The sequence below is a fragment of the Lepus europaeus genome, chromosome 11 (assembly GCF_033115175.1).
Source record: "Lepus europaeus isolate LE1 chromosome 11, mLepTim1.pri, whole genome shotgun sequence".
In the NCBI taxonomy this organism is placed as follows: domain Eukaryota; kingdom Metazoa; phylum Chordata; class Mammalia; order Lagomorpha; family Leporidae; genus Lepus; species Lepus europaeus.
The window spans coordinates 75,749,639-75,772,918 of NC_084837.1; the positions used below are offsets into that span (position 1 = coordinate 75,749,639).

The 23,280-nt window shown below is 38.0% G+C and overlaps 1 protein-coding gene across 2 annotated transcripts in view; it reads left to right on the forward strand.

Moving 5' to 3' along the window:
• Positions 1-23,280, forward strand: part of UNC13C (unc-13 homolog C) — a 632,546-nt gene that overhangs the window by 218,288 nt on the left and 390,978 nt on the right. Inside the window, exons 4-7 of one of the 2 annotated variants that reach the window (XM_062204781.1) lie at positions 968-1,046; positions 2,153-2,158; positions 3,282-3,353; positions 11,927-12,146. In XM_062204781.1, the coding sequence (XP_062060765.1) occupies positions 968-1,046; positions 2,153-2,158; positions 3,282-3,353; positions 11,927-12,146 (377 nt within the window). The remainder of the gene's footprint in view (positions 1-967; positions 1,047-2,152; positions 2,159-3,281; positions 3,354-11,926; positions 12,147-23,280) is intronic. The other variant, XM_062204780.1, reaches the window with a different exon arrangement.

Here is a 23,280-nt window from a genome sequence, read left to right on the forward strand (position 1 = left end):
ATCAGACTCATTTATAAGCAATGATTTTAATTTTAAAATAATATGTTTATTATAAAAACATTGACCCTTACCAAATCTATAACAGTGTGAGAGTCTTCTGTTTTTCTCTCATCCAATTTTACTACACAGAGGTAGCTAATTTATGAGTTTCATAAATATCTTTCTAGACATTTTGGGTGCATAGGCATATATATCCACACAAACAGGGAATCACATTAAATGTGCTAATATGGAAACTTGCTCATTCTGTTCACAATATTCGTATTTTTTCATATGCATATGTGTGTTTGCCTCATTAATTTTCTTTGATTTTCCTTGATTTACTTAATACATATGCTATTGGTGATGGCTTAGGTTACCTACATTTTGGTGGCCCTACAAAAAGAGCACAACAGACAACCTTGTGCAATAAATTATTTCAATCCTGTTCGTTTATCTGTGGGAAGAATTCCAGTTAACTGAAACTGTTTGTTTTAATAATTAGTAGTATTTTAAATTCGTCCCTGGCTCCTTTAGGTGCCATTTTGGATTTTAATCTCTAGAGGTACAACAAATCAAACAGTGCTATTTTTGCATGAAAGGTCATTTCTTTAACATAGGAGGCAGATAGACAAACCAAAATTGCACCCAAAATGGGTTAGCTTTATTTCCACACATAGCAGTTTTGATTCTACTCTGTGGCACACTGCAAAGAACAGTGAGTACCCAGGGCCATGAATGTCTGAAATTCCCAACATATGGCGCTGTCCAAGGAGGCAACTGATTACCATCATGATAGGTGTAGGAGTTCTCTCTCTCACAAGACAGTGTCCTGGAATCTTGGATCTTCGCTGCTTTGCAAATTCGCTGAAAACTATGGTTCATTTTCATCTTTTCCATGGCCAGTGCACTATGAACAGCTCTGTTATGTGTAGTATAAGAGGTCATTTTACCTATTGAAAATGATTGCTTTTGTGCCCCCTTCCAGGGCTGGACGGGGGCTCTACGGCATTGACAGTATGCCAGATCTCCGCAGGAAGAAAACTTTGCCTATTGTACGAGATGTGGTGAGTTTCTCCTGTTTATTTTCTTTGCTTTCAAGTGCTGACCTTTTCTTTGCTAAAATGCACTTGTGTCCTCCTTATTAACTACTTACTCTATAAATCTTTCACAGAATTAAATATATGAAGCCAAATTCTGCCAAGATTTATATTTATTATTTCAATTAGAATGTATTAGACAGAGAAAATAACTCTAACCTTTGGACGGCTTTTGATATTTATCAGTTGAAATTAAAAATTGAGTTAAAATGATGCTTTAATTGAGTGAAAGGAAATCTCACAGCATGCCACATGAGCTGCTACCTCTGAGCTTGGATGTGTTCACTGTTACGAATGACCACAAATTTAATTTGCAAAGTTTTAGGGTTTACTTTGAACTTCTTTACCTTAAGCCAGTACATTTGAATGCTTTATAAAACAAGCAGATAATATTAATGAAATTTTTTATTATAATATATTAAGGTCAATTCTAACCAAATTAATCAGCACTTTTATCTAAAGAAAACCACAGCCTCTAAGTCATTAAAATCATTATTAGTCCTTTGTTACTACCTGATTCTGCATAACTTATTCTCCTATGATGACATGTGCTAGGGACCACCTAGAAACAGAAAGAATTGGTAGTGGTCTGCATTACATTAAAAATCTTATTAGCATGAGGAAAATTATAAGTATTCTATTTTCTAAGTGCAGCAAATAGATTTGACTCTTATTTAAGATCACATAATTCAGTACCATTAAGTTATCCAAAATTTATTCATTCAGTTTTCTGTTGGCATGTGCTAGATCATTAACAACATAAAACACATTTTTTCTCCAGAGAAACATAAATTTCCATTTTAATTAAAATGGACGCTTTTTAACGTCTAATTTTTATTGTTGTTAGAACACCTTCAGATGAAGAGTATCGCTTTGGTTTTAAAATAAGATCTGACTAGAAAGATCTTACACTAGGAAGCATGACTTCTTAGCAGAATGAGCTCAGATCTTGGCATTAAAGTGTGGGCATTATTTTAAAGTTTTAGGCTAATTGAATATGGTTAGGCTCTTTTGCCACCTTGCATATGTCTAATTATTTGCACTTTGTTTCCTCTCACTCCTGGAATCTTCAGGCCATGGTAAGTGCTTTTCAATTTATTTAGTTAATATTTGCTGATCTTCTCAAACATCGTGCACTAGCTGGTGGGATATCCTGATGGGGAAATAAAAAGATAAAGACATTCAAGAATAAGCAGTTTGTGTTCTTTGAGAATTTATATCTAGTTCAGTTATGAAAGACAGCCTACATCATGTATTCTATCACTGTAAACACGTACTAAAATAAAATACAAACATAATTTTGTTGACAATTACTTATGCGATACAAAGAATAAGTTGAATAAACTCTTGCAGGTAATCTTTGTGGTCAGGGTGGAGATTGGTGGGAATTGGTAGAGAGTGACTTTACCATTGGCACCAAAGACAATCAGGAATGCATTATTCCACTATAACTTTCTTTTGTTCCTTCTGAGAGAGCAGATATAATATCCTGATTTGAACTTCTGATTTCCAAAGTTCTTTATATTATATTATATTATATTATATTATATTATATTATATTATATTATATCACTTTTGTTAGAGAGGTAGCAGGAGGTAATAAGCCATCTGTTTTATAAGTACATAAACTAAAGAGATTTGACTCTTACTTAAGATCACATAATTTATCGGCATTAAGTCAGGAAAATGAATCCAAGTAAAACGATTCTCAGGATATCAAATGGGCACTTGGGAGGAAATCTTCTGGCTAGATATGGAGGGGTATTCTAGGAAAATATGAATAACCCAAGAATCACCTAACACCAGCTGTGACTGATGGCCATTACCTAAGTTGGGCTGACTTGATGTCAATGTTCATGTTTTGAGAAGGAATGTGGTAGTAACTACCTGAGGAAATAATGAAATTCTGGAAGGTTTATGCTACTTAGAAAATTCAAGCCTGTGGTCTGGTCTTGGAGGGTTGCAGTTGTGTCATCTGTAAACTCCAGAAGGTAGATCTGATGATTGGTAGGATCTTTTCCAACTTCCATGTTTTATGATTTCATGTTCTGGGTCAATTGGCTGACTGACAAAAAAGCATGTATCTAATGACTAAAAACATGAACACTGACAGTCGATATTCATTTATTTACACATAATGCTAAGAAATATGCATGTGGCAACCTCCCCATGTATTAAAAAGTCATAACTATTTTTTTTCAGACCTTGGCTGCCCGGAAATCTGGACTTTCCCTAGCCATGGTGATTAGAACATCACTAAACAATGAGGAACTGGTAGGTACAGTGCCAACTGCTATGTATGAATAGTAATCATGGAATAAAATCCATTTTACTTGAGCTGTTCTGCTGGAATGTTTATTCCAACGTTCCAGGAATAACTGAGAACATGCTGAAAATCTGACCACAGCTGAATTCCTCAGGGCCTCCACATTAGCATTAACAACTCTGTTCTTCAGAAATATATATACCTCCCCATCTTTAGAAATGCTATTCCTAAAAATTCATAAAATAGTTTACCTGCTTTCTCCCCCTGCAAAAATCCTACCAGTTTTTCCAAATTTAACATGTAAGTTTCGCTTTTTAAATGAGGCTTTCCCCAAACACCCTCCTTGCTTTCTGGTTGAATTTTTAGCTTCCTCCTCTGGACTTTTATACCATTTAATCATGACTTCTGAAACATAGGATGGGTAAAGGTGATGGCTGCCTGGGGTGAGTCCCATCTGTGGCACTTAATTAGCAGAGTTATACCTGGCAAGTTTAGTAACTCTTCTGAACCTGAGTTCCCTCAGCTATAAAGTGAGGTAATAGTGAAACTAGAGGATTGCAGGAGTTGATACATAATAAATGTTGGACATAACCGGGAGTATAGTCAACAGTACCCATGAGCTGGTATGTTATTTTTGTTATAATCAACTTGATTATTATGTATCAAACTCCCATTTTAGACTTGGATACCCATGCATGTGATGGTCTATCTTGTCTGTTTTTACTAAATATGTTCATCACCATTGCTTAGCACCCTGTCCAGCATAAGAGAGATGCATTGTTCATTCTTGTTGAACGAAAGAACCAGCCCCACTGGAAGATACATGTAGGCTGGCAATACGTATGTCAGTGATCCTTAAATCTGGCTTACTAGAACACCCAAAGACATTTTAAAACATACCTCTGCCTGGGTCTCACTGTGACTTCCTTGGCCTGATGTATAACATAGGTTTAGAGATTTTTAAGAAACCTCGTATTTTGTGAGTGTGTGTGTGTGTATGTGTGTGTTTTGCTCTGGTAACTCTTTCATGTTCACCTGAGAATTTACTTGGGATAGTTCACCTGTGTCCTCCCCTATGGAAACTAACATCTCTCACCTCTCCCTATTTCAGCAACATTTGCATTAAAAATAAAAATTCCACTACTATGACATTACTTTAAATTTTTTAATGCATTTGACAATTAAATATCCCTATTTATATCTGTACTTCTCATTCTTATTCCTGTCATTGTCATCCTCCACCCAAAAGGGAACCTTTACTAGGTGCTTTTATCTGCAAGCTCCTTCCACCCCAATACATGGGTACCCACTGAGAAACATGAAAGGGTGAAGACGCCGTTCATGTTCATTGAGCAGGTCCATTGAGTATGAGGAGGCTACACTCACTACAGGATATGAAAAATGTGACTGCAGCCCCAGGGTCTTATTTTCATTTTAATCCATTAGATTTATGATCCCAAGTAATGTTTTGAATATAGTTTGGATACATGAGAAAGTAAACACTTTCAGAAGTATATGAGGAAGCTCCGTCTTACTTGCAGAATCTCAAAACATCTAGCATTTTTCTTGTGAGGAGATAAGCAACATTAAAGGATTTTTATTGACAAATTCCGAAAGGGTTCCTTGCCTTTGTTTCAAAATATAGTATTTGATTCGAACTACAGATATCTACTCCTAGGAAAAGTTATTAGGAAAGCAATAGAAATTAATGGATTGAGACAACATTTTCTGACGTCCTGAACAGACAGCACATCCTCACTCACTTTATGGTTTAATTTGCTATTTAATTTTTAGCATCTTAAAAGTATCATTTCCTCCTTTTGCTTCAGAGGTCTAAATAAAGGGCTTCTCTGGCTATTGTTGCATGGATGAATACGGTGCATCTGCTCCCCCTGAAGTTCATCAAGACCATTTCCCTGGGGCCTGTGTCTGAAACAGTAAATGAAATATGATTTCTGTACAACAGGCATATTAAATGTCACTCTTGACAAGCTGTCACATTCAGTCATTTCATGGGCAACTCATATAAATGCTGAAGCAAATGATTTCCACACTCTGGTGCTGGAAGTCTTTCTAGGCACCCTGGAAGTGAAAGCATGAAATACTAGCTTTTGCATGAAGAAGAATGACTTGTCCGCGTGGGAAATACCAAACAGTAGAGCTTCTACTTTAATTAAAGAGATGCACAATAAAAATCTCAGTCATCTCTTCCAAGGAAAGCAAGGACTATAATGTCTGATGCAGGATGGCAGTGGGGCAGGCCCACACTGGCTGCACTAACATTAATACCTCCCCTTCTTCACAGCCAAGGGCTGGATTTCCAGCTGACATGGAAAGAGGCAGTAATGAGGCCCAGTTTAAAGATTATTTCTCGTTTACCAGTATTGCTATTGGTCTTGAGTCCATTTTACAACAAACATCTTTGGCTTGAGAGGCATCTTGGCCCTGCTCCATGATGTAGTAGCTGTGGGACCTTGGGCAAGTTATTGAAACACTCTTGGCCTTGCTTTTCCCATGTTTACTGACCATATAATATTTTACACTTATGTTCATAAGTAAATATGGCCTGTGAGGTGCTGGGACCTTGCACAGTTTTGGCATCAATACTGAACTTGCTTCATCAAATAATTTGGGCAGCTTTCATTTTTTCTGCGCTTCTCTGGGTTGCTTTCTGTAAAGCAGATTGCTTGCTTTGAAGGATTAGAAAACTCCCCTCTAAAACCATCTGAGCTGTGTATTTATTGGGAACAACCTAATGATTGCATTTATATTCTTTGAATGCATGTTCTTGAGTCAGTTTTCAACGTTCACATTTCCTCTGAGAGTTTGAAATTGAGATAGAAGTGACATGAGTAGCACATGAAAAATCTTCTCATTTGGTTTCCAATCATGCCCTCTGTAGTTACTGAACTCATGTCCTAGATTGTGCTGTCCTTGAATCAGTGAGTCCTCCACCTGACCTCCAGTCTGCTTTCTTTGTTTGGATTGACCCCATGGGTTATTAGGATGATAATTAGCATGTGCTCTAAAATAATACAGGGATAAGAAAATGACTTATAGTCTTCTATGGATGAGCATTTAACTTTCTCTGTTTGTACTTTCTGCTATGAAAAAGTGACGAGTAATTTTAACTTCTGTAGTCAGTTTTATTGGTGATTCTTCAGATGAACAAATCAGCACTGAAGTTGTATCTATTTTTGTACTCGGGAATTTATTCTAGCATTGCCTTTTTCTTCATATTTATAACATTTTGTAGATTATTTTTACTTTGCAAATCATCTGGGTACTTTTGTTCAGAAGCATTAATAAACAAGTTCTGTTTTCTTTTCTTTCTTTCTTTCTTTTTTTCTTTTTTTGCCTGGCAGAGTTAGACAGTGAGAGAGAGAGTTATAGACAGTGAGAGAGAGACAGAGAGAAAAGTCTTCCTTCCATTGGTTCACCCCCACTAATGGCCGCTACGGCTGGCGCTGTGCCCATCCGAAGCCAGGAGCCAGGAGCCAGGAGCCAGGTGCTTCCTCCTGGTCTCCCATGCGGGTGCAGGGCCCAGGCACTTGGGCCATCCTCCACTACACTCCTGGGCCACAGCAGAGAGCTGGACTGGAAGAGGAGCAACGGGGACTAGTACCCGGCACCCCAACTGGGACTAGAACCTCGGGTGCCAGCGCCACGGCGCCGGCCTCCAAGTTCTGTTTTCTAATCAGTATGCATCAAGCGCTTGAAAGATACTTAAACACAAGAAGCATATACTTGCCTTGCAATTATCAATATGTGATGTGATTTTTTTTTTTTTTTTGAGTATGGGGAAGGCATGCTTTACATAATCCCCTCAGGGAAACACACAGCACAAGGAAGAAGATAGAACTAACCTTATTAATTTAATCATCAGTTAACACAATGGGAGAAAAAGGTGGAGAAAAATGCAACAAATGGAGGTAGCCATTAGAATTTTTAATAGTTGATAAATTATGATATTGATGGCCTAACATCAGTAGGCATTGCTCTTGGCAGGAAGCTTCATTGCTTTGTTTCTCAGACTCATTTCTAGTTTCCTCAGATAGCTATGAATAGAAAAGGCAATTTATTTCCTTACAGTGTCCTAATTGTTTTTTTTACAAATGTGATATGTTAGTCAACTCAGCCTACATCAATATCTTTGAGTAGGAATTTTTAGCAAAGCATTTGTCTAGAATATGAACATTCTCCTCTTTGTGGTCTTTAAGTTGTACTTGGCTACAGAGGCTTATCAGAAATTGGAAGCATTTATTACTCTCATTTTTATAGCTTAAAATAGCATGTGTGGTCACTAAAAGCTGCCTTCTTTGCTGGAGTCACTTAAGCATTGTAAAAATAATTTTATTTTCCTAAATGCATAAGTTTTTCATCCTGTCTATGCATAGAAAAAATAATGGAAGGACACGCATCAAACCATGCCTACCTTTGAAAAACTGAATTGAATAATTTTTATTTTTTGGTTCAGTGACTGTTTTATAAATTGTTTTTCTATAAATTACTTTTTCAGTGAGTATGCACTTCATATGGATAAGAAAACACATACATTTTAGAAAATCATGTATGTTTTCTATAGAAAATTTTAAAAATTAGAAAGATTTAGCATAGCTGATCAGGAACTCACCCCATGTTTCTGAATTCCTCAGTCCTCTGGTCCCAATCCCAGTAGTTAAGGTTTTGCTCATCTAAGTCATTCTTCTGTATCCATGGGGAATTGATTCCAAGTGCTCCAAGGACATGAACATGTGCACATGCTCAACTACCTTGTTTACAGTGACATATATTGGGCACCTCCTATATTCTTTAAGTCATTTCGAGATTACTCATTAGACTTAATATAACATATATGCTATTTAAATAGGATGATATTGTTTAGGAAATAATTACAAGAAAAAAAATCTGGAAATGTTCAGTACAGACACTTTTTCCACTTTCCTTTCCATCTTCAGTTGGTTGAGTCCATGGATATGGAATCCATGGATTTAAAGTGCCAACTGTGACTGATTCAATTTGTTTACCTAAGCTAGAGATTCTCCCTTGATAACATACCCAGTCTCCTCTTCCCTTGACTGAGGCCCTATTACTTGTAGCTAATTACTGTCTGCTTTTTCAAGGTGTTACATTAAAAATAACCTTTTTTTCCTTTAATCTAATTCCGAATGTAATGGTAAACTACAGATTTCCATTTGCCACAATCTCTGTTTTCTTCCATGCTTTTATCTATTTTTTTTTTTTTATCTTGTTCCTATCCTACAAAAATCCTACACTCTGTTCGTCTTACAATCCTGCCAGACTTAATCTGGTTTTGCTGCTAAGAAAGTACCTCCTTTCCTTAACATACAGCATTGCCCTGAAATATAAAATCCCTATTTTATAAAATGTATTTTTAAAAACTTTCTTCCGCCATTAGTGTTCTTTTTCTGAACTAACCACCACTTCATCTTATTCTTGTTGCAGTAAGGAATGTTTTAATAAGGCGTTTATGAGTAATTTTCAGCTCTGACAAACACAAACCCATATCCCGAAAGTCAAGATTCATTTTATATATCCAGGGAAATGGAGATACGTTTTAATGAGTTAGCTCTTGTTTTTATCCAGCATCTATAACTTTTGTGTATTGGGGTATGTCTTACTGCCCATTCAGTTGATTTTCCATGTACTGTTTAATAAATTTTCCATGTCTTTTTTTAACTTTTTGACATGAATATCACTCTACTTTTGCATGAAATGGATCATGGCTTTTTAACAAAACCAGAGTAAACAGACACTTTAAAGAAATTTTCTTCACTATCTATTCAGAACTTTTATTTATCTTCCTCCAGCACATTTAAGTTTTTAGCAGTTATTGTTTATATTTGTTACTTTTAGTTTATAACTATTTATTGAAAATAATAAAAAGTAAATGAACAAAAGGGAGTAGATAAAATATATGAATCTTTTAATCTTGAAAGGAATGTACCAATGCATGTTCACAAACAACCTGTTACCCAACTCTGCTTTGTAAATTGATATGTATTTCTTACTTTTCTTGTATTCAGTAGCAATACCTTGTTCTCTACTTAGCATTGCATTCAGTTGGAATGATTGTTTTTTTTTTTTCTTCACTGGGACAAACAACAAATTGACTGATGTAATTCTAAGTATAACTCAATTCCTTCCTTAGTGGAACAGTTAGACTACAAACACTATATTAAAGACCAGACCACACATAGCCCACAGACCTTTGCCCTCTGCTGACGCAGGAGATACCATTTGTGTGTGTGAAAGATTGATGAGAAATCTATTGTGCCAAGATCATTCATTACACTTTAATGATATTGAAGATAGCCACTGTACTAGAGAGTAAAGAGGAGGCAAAAATGAATAATACATGCTCCTATTTCTCCAAGAACTATCAACAGTTCTTGGAAAGACACCTGCTTTATTAAATGAAGCCAAAAGGTTTATTTGGCTCAAGCTACCTTCACTGAAAAACAATGGATCCAGCAGTTGTTCTTTTCTTTTCTTTTAATTCTCTTTTCTTCTCTTTTCTTTTCTATTTTTTACCTTTTAACCATTTATTTAAGGCATACAAACTTCATGCCTTTCATCAATACAAATTTAGGAACATACTGGGATCTCCCACTTGGCTGTTTGCCATATTTGACCATAACTGCTGCTCTGTGGACACATTTGAAGCATAGAGCTTTGGGGAAGATGGGAAATATCAAGACTTCTGGCCTCCAATTAAAATGAATAAACAGAATAAAATTGTTGATCTTAAGTTCACTCATCAGGAAAGGGGAAATATTGGAAAACTACGCAAAGAGTAAATGCTTGAGATGACAGATGTGGTATTTACCCTGATACGCTCATTACACAATGTCACATCATGCTCTATAAGTACATAAAATCATTATATGCCAACAAAAATGATAGAAATAAAACAAAGGGAGCAAACAACAATGAACTTCGGGTTGTCCAAACCCTCATCTAGCAGAAGGCATGGAGCTGGGCATCCAAAGACAGAAAATTCTTCAGCAAAGCTTAACTCCCTGGCAGGAAACCTCCAAACACTGTTCCCAGGCATATTCTGGGAAAACACATAGTGAGGAAAATGTACCGTTAAAGGGCAATATGCTGTTACCATATTGTGCAATTGCAAAATAATGGAAAGTTGGTCATTTCAACACTGTGGGAAGATATTCTGAAATGAGATTTAAGGGTGATTAGTGTATAATAGAAATGCTTCCATTCTAGCATCTCTTATTATCAAGCTTCTTAGAGGATTTGTGTAAATAATATCCATTATGCACTGGCAGTCATGTGAAATTATCTGGAAATATAATAGCCTTGGAGGTGTTGGTATTTCTCTAAGGAGGTCACTTGCATAGTGGGATATGAGAAGCATAGAGAAGGGTGCATTTCAGTTCTCATTTCCATCACCCTATATTTTTGTTATATACAAAAACTGTAGTACTAATACTTAGAATGTATTTAGTGTTTTGAAACCTATCAAAGACTTTTGTTACCATTATATAATTTTGTCTTCAAACTAATACCCTGTGATACTAGAGCAGAGCAAGAGGTCTTAGAGACTTTACCTCTCTGGATCTTAAGGGACTTATAAATAGCAGACCATTATTCATTTTTCAAAAACATTCTACCCCTGCCATGTGCCAAGGACAATGATAACCTCTGTTTAGGCACTAAGGAGAGAAAGATAGAAGGTAGTCCCTGCCTAAGAGCCCATTTTAAATATTAAGTGAACAACCAAGCCTACACAACAAAACTCAGATCTTCTGGCAACAGGTTTAGTGGCTGTTCCAATCCTCCAATGGCTTGCCATTAGACAATTACCCACCTTTAAAATATAAATCACCATAGGAGAGTGCCACTTGTAACCTTTATCTGCTTGTGAATTAGCTGCTGGGATCCTTTGTATGTTACTGGTGATGAAAGGATTTTCCAGCAGGATGATTTACGGAAGAAGCACGCACTGGGGCTAGGGAGTGGTCAATGCCAGTGAGGCCCACAGAAGCAGAGAAGAAAGGCCTGGGCAGGATAGAGGAGAAGAGTGGTGGTGGTGTTTCTAGACAGTTAGGATCAGCATTGAGAAGTTTCCATACTTCACATTTTTACCAAAGCCAACTAAGAATACTAGTATAGATCTATTTTTTGAATTAATGTTTCCAGAACATCTTTCTGAAGTCAGGTCCTAGGTTAGACTCTGGGATTGATGTAGCAGCAAGTACACTGTTTACCATCCTTGCCCTTGTGGAGTTGGTATTAGAACCAGGACAGAAAAATTACCGTATTGCAACTGTGTGGAGCTGTAAAAGAAGCCAGCCCAACATGTTGGCCCAGTCCGATCTGGGAAATCAGGGATTTCTTTTTGTTCAAATGATGAAATTGGTCCCTAGAATACTGAGTGAGCCATAAATGGGCAGAGTTGTTTTTCCTGTTATCACTTACATTGATAAGGGACTTTCTCAAAACAGCATTTTTAGGGAAAAGTGATAAAATGGTTTGCTTTATGATGCAGTTCTCCAATTCCACTGACTTGGCTTGTGTTGGTAACTTCTCTCCGCAGAAAATGCATGTCTTCAAGAAGACTTTGCAGGCATTGATCTACCCCATGTCTTCCACCACCCCACACAATTTTGAGGTCTGGACAGCTACAACGCCCACCTATTGTTATGAGTGTGAAGGGCTCCTGTGGGGCATTGCCAGGCAAGGCATGAAGTGTTTGGAATGTGGAGTGAAGTGTCATGAAAAGTGCCAGGACCTCCTCAACGCTGACTGTTTGCAGAGTGAGTACTCGATTTGGCTGCAGAAGTGGTACACGGTGCCTATCTTATGCCATATGTTTGCAGATTAGATGTCCAGCTCTTGGGGTTTTCAACAATTCCCACCCATTCCATCCTCTCCCTTCCTACCACTCTGACCAAGAATAAAATTTCAGTATAACTTCTGACTTACGTCTTGCTTATGTCTCAGTATAGTCTGATATGGTAAGAGGAGATGTGTAAAATAGTGTTCCCCAGCCTATTTGGAACCTTCTCCCAAGTCATTCTGAACACTGTGGACCAGGATATAGTGTCAGGCATGGGAGTCCTTGTCTACATCACTGAAAAGGACTAAGTCTCCACCTGACCTCTGAAGGCCTGAAGGGACTAACCCTCTTCCCAGAGCCCAATCTTATTTTTTTTAGTAAAACAGCCTTTCTTTTTTGAAAAAAAAAAAAAAAAATCATGTTCTCCAGACAGGGAGAACTGCAGTTGCAGTAACTGGAATTGTTTGCCAAGCCTATTCTTTTTGGCTTCTTTTTAATTTTTTTTTTTTTATGTGTTAAGGTAAACAAGTTTTGTGTCTTTTGTATATGCAGATTTAGGAACATAGTGATAACTTCCCATGCTACTCTCCCTCCTGCCCACTCTCCCACTCTTTTTCCTCCTTCCTCTCTTATTCCCTCTCTTAAGCTTTCCAATTATTACTTTCAGTTTACTACCTACCTGACAGAGTCTCTGTGCAGGCATTGGAAGCAAAAGGTCTTGAATTAGAATGTAAGATATGAATGTAATTTGCTGGATATGTGACATTGGGTGAATTTCTAAAAAAAAAAATTTTTTTTAGGATCCCTGGCTCTGATTTATCTTGGACAACTACTAGGGAGGATAAATGAAATGAGAATTGAAATGTGCTTAGTCTTGCCATAATAGATGCTCAATCAGTATTAATGGCTTCTTCCTTTCATACTTCTGAATGAATCCATGCCAATTCAACTCCTATGGCAAATTTTCTTAGGAATCTTGAGGAATGCCAAAATATCACACTATAAATTACATATATAATGGACTATTAACTGGTGTATTTTTTTTGGGTAGTGTCCGTGGACATCACTAAAAAAAAAAAAAAGCCAAATTAATTTACTTAAACATGGTTGTTCATTTGCACCTACTGCTTTTTTCCATACCTACATATTGTCCCATTTAATGTTTAAGTGAATACAGGCAATGTAAAGTTTATGTGTTACCCAAAATTGAAGACAGAAGAAAATGATAAAAAGAAGATTAACGCAAGACTGCTGTCACAGCTGTTTATTGTAGTCAAAATCACATATATTCCAGTTTCCTCTATGGAATTAGTATTCTCCCTACACAGTCATTTCAGATTGAGGCTGTGTTAATGATAATAAATGCCTTCTTTATTTTGAAAAGAGGTGGTAGCATTTCTTATAAAAAAATTTTATGGCAGACTGACTTGACATTACTCATCCAACTCACTTGCAAAATCTCATAATCTTATTAAAATTCAGATCACTTATTTAAAAGGCGAATTGCAACATATCTTAAGAAGTATGCATATTAGTGCAGTAGTGTTTGAGAAAATAAATAGAATGTTGCCTTCTAGGAGCAGAGGACTTGAAGGCTTTAAGGAAAAAGAAAGAATGGAGATCATTTTCAGGAGATTGTGAGGAGTCAGATGGGTAACTAGATGGTCAGGAGATCCCAGTAGAATTTGGGGGATAAAATACTTGCTTCCTTCCCCAAAAACATTATCTTAAGCAAGAACACAGGTTGCCCTCCTTCCTTTGGAATCTCCAAATTTACCATGAGAATAGCAAGGAAGCTCCTCCAGAGCTCACAGCTTATGGTGAAAACAAGTTTTCTAACCCACCCCCCACCCCCACCCTTAGCAGGCCAGACAGGGTGCAGAATTTTAAATGACCTCTTTTGATGTTTTTCTGTCCCTGCCTGGTAACTGAATGCCAATCTAATCCTCAGGTTTTTATTTTTTTTTCCTTCGAAATTGTACTTAAAGCCTGCTACCACCAGTCCCCTTTGGGTTTTCCTTTCTTGGAAGCTCCCCTCCATGCCACTCTGTCTGGAGGCCCTTGATTCTAATAAATACTTTTAAATCTCTTTGCTGGCCGCTTGGAAATTCTTCTTCCATGTGAGACAAAGAACCGAGGTAACAATAATTTCTCCACCCCCATTGAAAGGAAAGGCCACCACAAAACACACCAAACACCTGAGTAAGGGAAAAGGTTTATTGTGGGGTAAGTCCGATAGGCTGCCTCCCCGTGCACAGGTGCACAGAGAGAACTGCAGCCTGTACTGGGAGAACAGGGCTTACATAGGTTTGCAGAGGTAAGAAAGTGGGAGCGGCCAATCCCGTTAGGGTGGGGGTGGAGCTGACACTTGTGATTGGGCTATTGGGTCACCTGACTTCTAGTAAGCCAGGCTGGGTTTAGGAAGATGGCACCAATTTACTAACAGCCCTTTTCCTGTAACAAGATGAACTCCTTCCTCTTTTAGTCTTTCAGAAAGGAGAGAGAGAGCATCATTCATCATATTTAGAAACACCTTCAGAATCTAGCTCCTTTTCTTAAAATCAGTATGTGCTTTTGATCTTTATTAAATAAATTGTACAATCAAAAATGTTCACTGAGAGTATTCACTAAATTGGAAGAATAAAAAAATAGTAGAGAACAGTGAAGGTGGTTATTTTCTTTAAAAATCCCTCCCCACTTTTTCCCTACAATCAACACTTTTACACTGTTCAGAAGATTTTGATAAGTATATATTTTTAACTTCTTAGCTTTGTATAACTAGGGATAAAATTTGCAATTATCCCTAAAGAATCATCAAAGCTTCCTTAAGAACTTTTTCTCTTTTGTTATTTTAAGCAAGAAATAGGTAATGATAATGTCATGCTTGTGGTAGCTCCATGTATGCCAACACTGAAGAAAAGCAAAGAGTTGAAAAGTCAAGAGAAATCTGTCTTGGAAGAGGTAGCTAATTAAGCATGCTGTAGATGTAAGAAGCTTCCGGTGGTTTTCTTTTTAAAATCCTTGTTCAAGCTGTTTGAATACCTCTAGGGAAAATTTAACATTGTGGTAAGGCAGTTTAACTCATTATTAGAAGATTCTAGTGCCTAAATTAAAATGTAAACTGAAAACTACCTCCTCATAATTTCTACGCATTAAGGCATATCTTATCTCCTGAGAAAATATTTAATAAGCTGACTTCCATATGTGTATGTGGTAGTTTTTCAGGTATTAAAAATAATTATCTCATCTTCTAGAATGCTCATTATTTTACTGATTTTTTTTTTTTCTGAAATCACTGCAGGTGATCAACACGTATACACACACCCCCTCTGAGAGGACATATACATGCAAAAGAGAGCATATGCACAATTACTTCGAAGTGATTTCAGTTTGCTGTTTCATTCACATATAGTGTAAGGTCTGTGTCTTGCACACATTCAGTCAAGTGAAACTGAAGGGATTTTAAAATGCCATTCACAACTTCAGCACTTCCTTGCAGGTTCGAGGGGCCTGGAAACATCCAATGTGAGTTCGACATACAGCTTCATCTCTGGTCCTCTCTAGCTGATCTGATTCGATGTTGTTCCTGGAAGCTCCTGCTGTCCTGACTCAAGACTGACCGCCATAAGGCGGTGGGTAGGAGAGGGAGGGACAAAAGGAACCACAGAGAACAATCTGTGAGAATAGAGAACTGATTTACTACCCTTTCCGTTCCAAGCCAGTGGCAGCGGCCAGAGTCCACCTGCCCTTTCTTTAATTAGTTCATTTGTGTCCTGTCATTTAAAAAGACATTTAATTCTTTTTTGCTAAAAGCACCTGGCAGTGGAATAATTGATTTATAGAAAATGGAGGAATGAATTATAACCCTAAATCTTGTTAATATTAACCAGTACGTAACTTACCTGAGCACTATGTTGGAATTTTTAAACTAGGTAAAAACATTAAAAAAAAAAAAAAAAAAAAAAAAGCATGTTGGCTGGGATGAGGCTATATGCAGAATGAGACAGATAAAAAAGAGAGATCATATATTAATTATTTTCCTTGATTATTGTTTCAATATAGAAAAAAAGGATTGGATGTTTGGCACAGTGCTTGAAACACTGCCTGGGACACCTGCCTTCCATATTGGAGTCTCTGAGTTTGAGAGACCCTGCTCAGTTTTTGACTCCAACTTCCTGCTAGTATGCACTTGGGAGGCCTGCTAAGTAGCTGGTTCCCTGCCACACACATAGGAGACCAGTACTGAGTTCCTAGCACCTGGCTTTTGTCTGGCCCAGCCCAAGTTGTTGTGGGCATTTGGGGAATAAGCCAGCCAACTGTTTTTTCTATCTTCCCTTCCTTCCCCCTTTCAAATAAATAAAATTAGTTTCAAAATAAAAAGGGCAACAGCCCCAAAAATTGAAAAAAAATAATCATGGTACCTAACTCAGCTGAATTATACTTCTTTATATGTCTCTGAAGAAGGAATTCTAGAGTCCCACTGAATAAGCATTCTGCCCCCCCCACCTTTTTTTTTTTTTTTTTTTTTTTTGACAGGCAGAGTGGACAGTGAGAGAGAGATAGAGAGAAATGTCTTCCTTTGCCATTGGTTCACGCTGCGGCTGGCTCACTGCGCTGATTAAAGCCAGGAGCCAGGTGCTTCCTCCTGGTCTCCCATGGGGTGCACCATCCTCCACTGCCTTCCCGGGCCACAGCAGAGAGCTTACCTGGAAGAGGGGCAACCGGGATAGAATCTGGCGCCCCGACCGGGACTAGAACCCGGTGTGCCGGCGCCGCAGGCGGAGGATTAGCCTATTGAGCCGCGGCGCCAGCCAACATTCTGCCCAATTTTAATTCCTAACTGGAAATTTTAAGTACCTACACATTAGGATAAAAACTATTTCACCAAAAGTTTAGTGAATCAGCATCTTGCAAGACCTGTTCTATAGTTCTGTACATTTCCCAGTGACTTTATGTTAGGCTTATGTTTCCTAATGTAAACAATTAGAAGTTCATATTAAGAAAATCGGACTCCATACTCCTGCTTGAAAATGAGATGCTGATTTTCTATTTTTTGTTGTGAAGTTATTGCCACATTTTGCAGCCATGCTCTTTGAAGACAGCAGATATTTGTAAATATTGAGCCCCTCCTATGGCCAGGAACTTTATTTTGGTCTTTCAGAGCTAGAAAACATAACCAATGTATTTCCTAGAATTAACCCTGTTTCCTGAACCATGGCTCACATGAACAGATGTGGACACCTATCTAGGGCACCTTGGACAGTTGGTGCTCTGCACAGCTCTTACACGGGGAATGACTATGTAGTGAGGGCTCAACAAGCTTTGAAGTAGGATTCTGTTTATCCAGTGCTACACAGGAGACACCACAATCCTTATTTCCATGCAAATTGTCATTCATTTAAGTACAGGCACTGATTGATCAATGTTAATTAAACAGTGGATGAAATCATGAGAAATACAATGAGAAATACCCTGTGATGGTTTGAAGATAATTTTTCCATATGAGCGTACACTATTAGAGGAACTGCTAAATGAGATGACTATGAATCTAGATTTACTGATTTTGCTAGCTTTAGACGATTTAGTGTCTTGTAAAATGAATCAAATGAGTATCACAGGCAGATTTACAGCCTCGTTCTCTGAACTCCCAGCCTCGTATTTTTCCCAACATAAATAAATATGTAACATTGGTCCCATGAAATACATGGAAAGTTCTTGAATTTTAATTTTTAGTTATTCTGCACTTTCTCTTCTGGTTCCCCTGTCTTGTAGACATTCTATGCTGCCCACACATTGGCTTCTCAGAGTTCCCCACCATGATGACCCCTCAAGACCTGCTATTTATGAAGTCAACCCACCAATATACTTTAAATACCACCATCCCCTGTCTCAACATGTTACTCCATTGGCTTCAACAACAGCAAGATAGAAGTGATCTGGCACATTAAATTGGGTAAAATGGAATCAACAATTACCTTAATACAATAGTTGGTTCCTTAACCTAAAGGAGTAGACTAATAATGATGGGGCATTTTTAGGAATAAGGATTGGCTGTTAAAGAGGAACTAAGAGCATGTGTATGCCTTCCACATTGCCATAGAGGTATTCTATGTAACATGCTCATGGGATGTCAGTGTGCGGTTTTTTTGTTTTGTTTTGTTTTGTTTTGTTTTTTCGTAGTCTGAACTACTTTAGAAAGATCTGGCTTCCAGTCCTGTTGCTACATGAATTTTTTGCAGTCTCCCTGGTCATCATTTTCTTCGTATGTGAAAAGAGTGAATAAATACTTGTCCTTGCCTCCAGCTGAAAACCACTAGGAACGCGTTTGTAGTGTTTTTACCTGTTACTATGAGGGAGAGCGCACACCCGGGTGAACTGGATGACATTTCAGAAAGATGACATTGGAACACAGAGATTTACTCTGCGTGCAGTGTTGTCTGGAAGTAAAGACAAGTCCATCACCTAAGACCTTCAAAAATCTTATCTGGAATAGAAAGGCAGATTAGAGTGAGGCTAGTACTGTCCTTGGCACAGAAACACTGGTCGCTGGCGTTAGTCAACAGAAGGTATTGATATTTAGTAGTGTACACAGTGATCATGTTTCTGGGCTCAAAGTAATGAAGTGACTTTGTGTACCTGCCTTCAACCTTCCACACAGTGAGCATTGTTGTTCTGGGATACGCTACATCCACAAGGACAGCATGCCTAAGCTGTGAGTGTCAGATCAGGCTCAAACAACACTGTTGATAGTTCTGTAGGCCAAGTTGTCACATGTCATTGGCTATTTATGAAAAAAATAAATAAATAAATAAAAAATTAAAATTAAAATGTTAAAATTTGTGTTTTATGCATTTTTTGAAAAAGATATAAAGACATTGAACAGAAGGGTAATTGGAAGAGCAGGGAGCTAACACAGCATCATCTCCACTCCATTTCTGATAGCAGAAGTGGGCAGCTCTCCCCTTTTAAGGAACCACACTTCATGCTGGGTCCTCATGTGGTGGGAGGGACAAGAGAGTGAACTGTGGCTGGTTTTAAACAGCACTGTCCCATTCTTGATGGCTTTTCCCCAGTGTCCTAACCAGCTCCCAAAGGCTCCACCATGTGACATAATCATGTTGGGGATTAATTTTCATTATACTAATTTGAGTGGGCCACAGACATTCCAATCATGCCAGTTATTGGGTGGTAGATCAGGATTCACAATCAAGAAAGTCTGCCTAAATACCCAAAGCACCAATGGCTACTATGCAATTTTGTCCTCTGTAAAAGTAATTGTCTCAATGTATTTCTCTCATTTGTAGTTGGAGTTATGTCCTCATCTTATGCTGATTATGAAATGCATGTGATATTCAGGTCAACCAAATTCTGCTTCCTAACGGTGGGCACCTAGCCTTTGTTTTACGAGAGCTCTAGATCTGAAGCCAAGGGCCAATTGTAGTTTGTCTCTTCACAAGACATATCCCACATTATATTTAAAAATGTTTACATTGAATTTATTCGCATTTCGTTCAGGATCATGGCCTTCTGGTCAGATCTTACAAGAAGCTCATTATGTGTTAAATTAAACCCAGAGCCAAATTAAATACTCAATCATGGTAATAATTTTTTCTTGGATTTCCCCAGGAAATATTTTATTTTCTCTATGCACTGAGAATATCCCATTTTCCAACAGTGCACTAGATACTTAGAGTGCACATTAGGGAAACGGTGTCTAGCCTAGTGGATAAGATGCTGAATCCTACTTCTGAGTACCTTAGTTTGACTCCTGGCTACAACTCCTGACTCCAGCTTCATGCCAGTGCAGATCCTGGGAGTTAGCAGGGGTTCTTCCTCCCATGTGGTAGACACAGAGTATGTTTCTGGCTCCTGGATTTGAACTTGACCCAAGATTGGCCCCTGCCATTTTGGGTATGGTGAGGAACGAACAAGCAGCAGGTGCAATCTTTCTCTCTTTCTGTTTATACATCTATATCTATATCTATATCTATATCTATATCTATATCTACATCATCTATATCTTTATATATCTTTATATAGCTCTCTGTTTCTGCCTTTCAAAAACATAAATATTCTTTTAAAGAGTACATATTTAATAGGGGTTAGCCTTACAGTCTAGCATGAGAGGTAGGTGAAAATGCAGGTAGGAATTTACTGGTGATTGTTAAAATAATCAAGATTTTTGTGAGACAGTTGCTTAAATCAGCCAAGTTAAGGATATTCACATCACAGAAGTCTGCTAATGCTACAAATCAGGTTTAAGTTACTTTGGTGTTGGTTTTTTTTTATTTTTTTATTTTTTTTTTATTTTCTATAGGAGAGGAAAGAATATGTGACCTTTAAGATTAGAAGACTTCTACTTTCTGTTAAGGAGGAGATTTGCTCATATGCTTAGCATGGTGGGTAATAGGAGTGTGGTAGATAACAAAGTACAAACGTTTTGGGACAGCTGTTGAGAAAAATAAGAAAAAAGAAAAAAGAGGAACTGAGATCAATTGAGAACACTGGAGTTGCTATACATACATAGATAATGCTTTGGAAATATACTAAAATGATAAATTTGCCATGTAAAGTTGATGACATATTTTGGGTGATAAATAAAAACTGTAAAAAAATGGGCCAGTGCCACGGCTCAATAGGCTAACCCTCCGCCTGCGGTGCCGGCACCCCGGGTTCTAGTCCCGATCGGGGCGCCAGATTCTGTCCCGGTTGCTCCTCTTCCAGTCTAGCTCTCTGCTGTGGCCCCAGAATGCAGTGGAGGATGACCCAAACACCTGGCTCCTGGCTTCGGATTGGCGCAGCACGCCAGCCTCAGCACACCAGCCGTAGCAGCCACTTGGTGGGGTGAACCAATGGAAAAAGGAAGACCTTTCTCTCTGTGTCTGTATCTCTTACTGTCTTACTCTGACTGTCAAAAAAAAAAAATTGTAAAAAATGAAATGTTCTGTAGTTGTCCCATAAACTATGTAGTAGAGAACCTATTTGACTTGTACAGCTAGTTGGCCTCTGTCTAATGTTGAATTCCCTGTTTTAATGTCCATTATTGTGTTTTCTGATCTGTCAATTAAGTGTTTTTAAAAGTAACAGTGATGCATTTTGTTTGGATAGCCTATTATATTTTACAAAATATTTTACTGTACCCCATCTCCTTGACCTTCTTTGCTGTTGATATATGTTTCCTGTTGGCATATTACTGCACTTCAGTGAAACTACTGCAACTTCTACTTTGTAGGCAGACTCATGCATGCAAGTTTAAAGTGACCTCTGATTATAAAACAAGGCTAAAGGAAAATAATACCCTCAAATGCATGAGAATTCTTGACAAATCACAACTATTAAGAAACAGTGTGATTTGAAAAACAAGGAAAGATATGCAGATTTAATGAACTACAGGAAATTGAAAATACTTGTAGATCAGTGACAAAAATTAATTATGTATCTCTAATATATATGAAAATAAATCGAAGTTGACTCACTTTTATGTCTTCAGATAAAAGTATGTAAGTAGGACAAGCATTTGACTTAGTAGTTAAGACACCAGTTAGGGTACCCACCTCCCAAATTGGAGTGCTTTGGTTTGACTCCCAGCTCCAGCTATTGCTTCCAGCTCCCTAATAATTTGAACTCTAGGAGTTAGCAATGATGGCTGAAGTGATTGGTTTCCTACCACCTATGTGTGAGAACTGATTTGAGTTCTCAGCTCCTGGCTTGGTCTCTGGTTGTTGGGGGTGTTTGGGGAGTGAAACAGTAGGTGGGAGCATGTATTCTCTTTTTCTCATCCTCTGTTTCTTAAATAAAAAAGAAATAAAAGATATTTAAAACTGTAAAAGCAGAAAAAACTTAAAGCTGTAAATCTGTTATAGAAATAACAGCTTAAAAAATAAAAACTTAAGTCCCTACTAAAATGCTCTCCCTGGATTGGTAATTTTAGTCTATGAGTCTGTCTACTGTCTGCGCATATTAGAATTGATACTCTACTCCCACACCAAGGACACTGATGAAAAAATTCAAAGCTATTCATCAAGATTTCTTAATTATTTTTTGAAGGACTAAAGAGGCAGTCATTAAGAGCAGAAATGTGATTCCTTTGGATGGAAAATCATTACATATTCTGTGTTTGACTTTGGAAGCTATTGCTTGAAATGACATCTATTGTATGGGCAGTTAACTAGGCCGTTTCATGAATTTAGAAAAATAATCCAAAATATATTTAATTCTGTAAGACTTTAGCACTTCTACCCAGAGTCTTTAGATATACTAGTAGCCACAATAATAATAGGTGTTTAGAAGCTGGGATTTGAAAAGAATCATTTTATGACAATATTCATGCACAGAGCATCTTTAGAAAGGCAATCAAACACCAAACTTTTGGAGTCTTTTGAATTCTGTGGGTAATGTCTTCCAGCCAGGACTGTCTTCTATATGTAATGAATGCTCTACTAGCTGAAGAAAACTGTGACTTAGTGGGTAGCTGCAACTATTTAATCCAGCCTAGGCAAGTTTTACTGTGTAAGAATCTCATTGTAGGCCATAAATTGTTGTGTAGCAGGTAGAGCCACCACCTGCAATAGTGACATCTCACATGGATGCTGGTTTGTGTCCCAGCTGCTCTACTTTCAATCTAGTTCCCTGTTAATGCACCTTGGAAAGCAGCCAGAGGTTGGTCCAAGTGCTTGAGCCCCTGTTGTCCATGTTGGGAGATCTGGATGAAGCTCCTGCTTCCTGGCGTTCATCTAGCCCATCTCTGGCTATTGCAGCCATTTGGAGAGTGAACCAGTAGGTGGAAGATCTCTGTCTCTCTCTCTCTCCCTCTCTCTCTGTAACTATGCCTTTCAAATGGATAAATATATGCCTTTATAAATATTTCATTATATACATTCTTTTTGAAAATTTTTTTTTTGACAGGCAGAGTGGACAGTGAGAGAGAGACAGAGAGAAAGGTCTTCCTTTTGCCGTTGGTTCACCCTCCAATGGCCGCCGCGGTAGGCGCGCTGCAGCCGGTGCACTGCGCTGATCCGATGGCAGGAGCCAGGTGCTTATCCTGGTTTCCCATGGGGTGCAGGGCCCAAGCACTTGGGCCATCCTCCACTGCACTCCCTGGCCACAGCAGA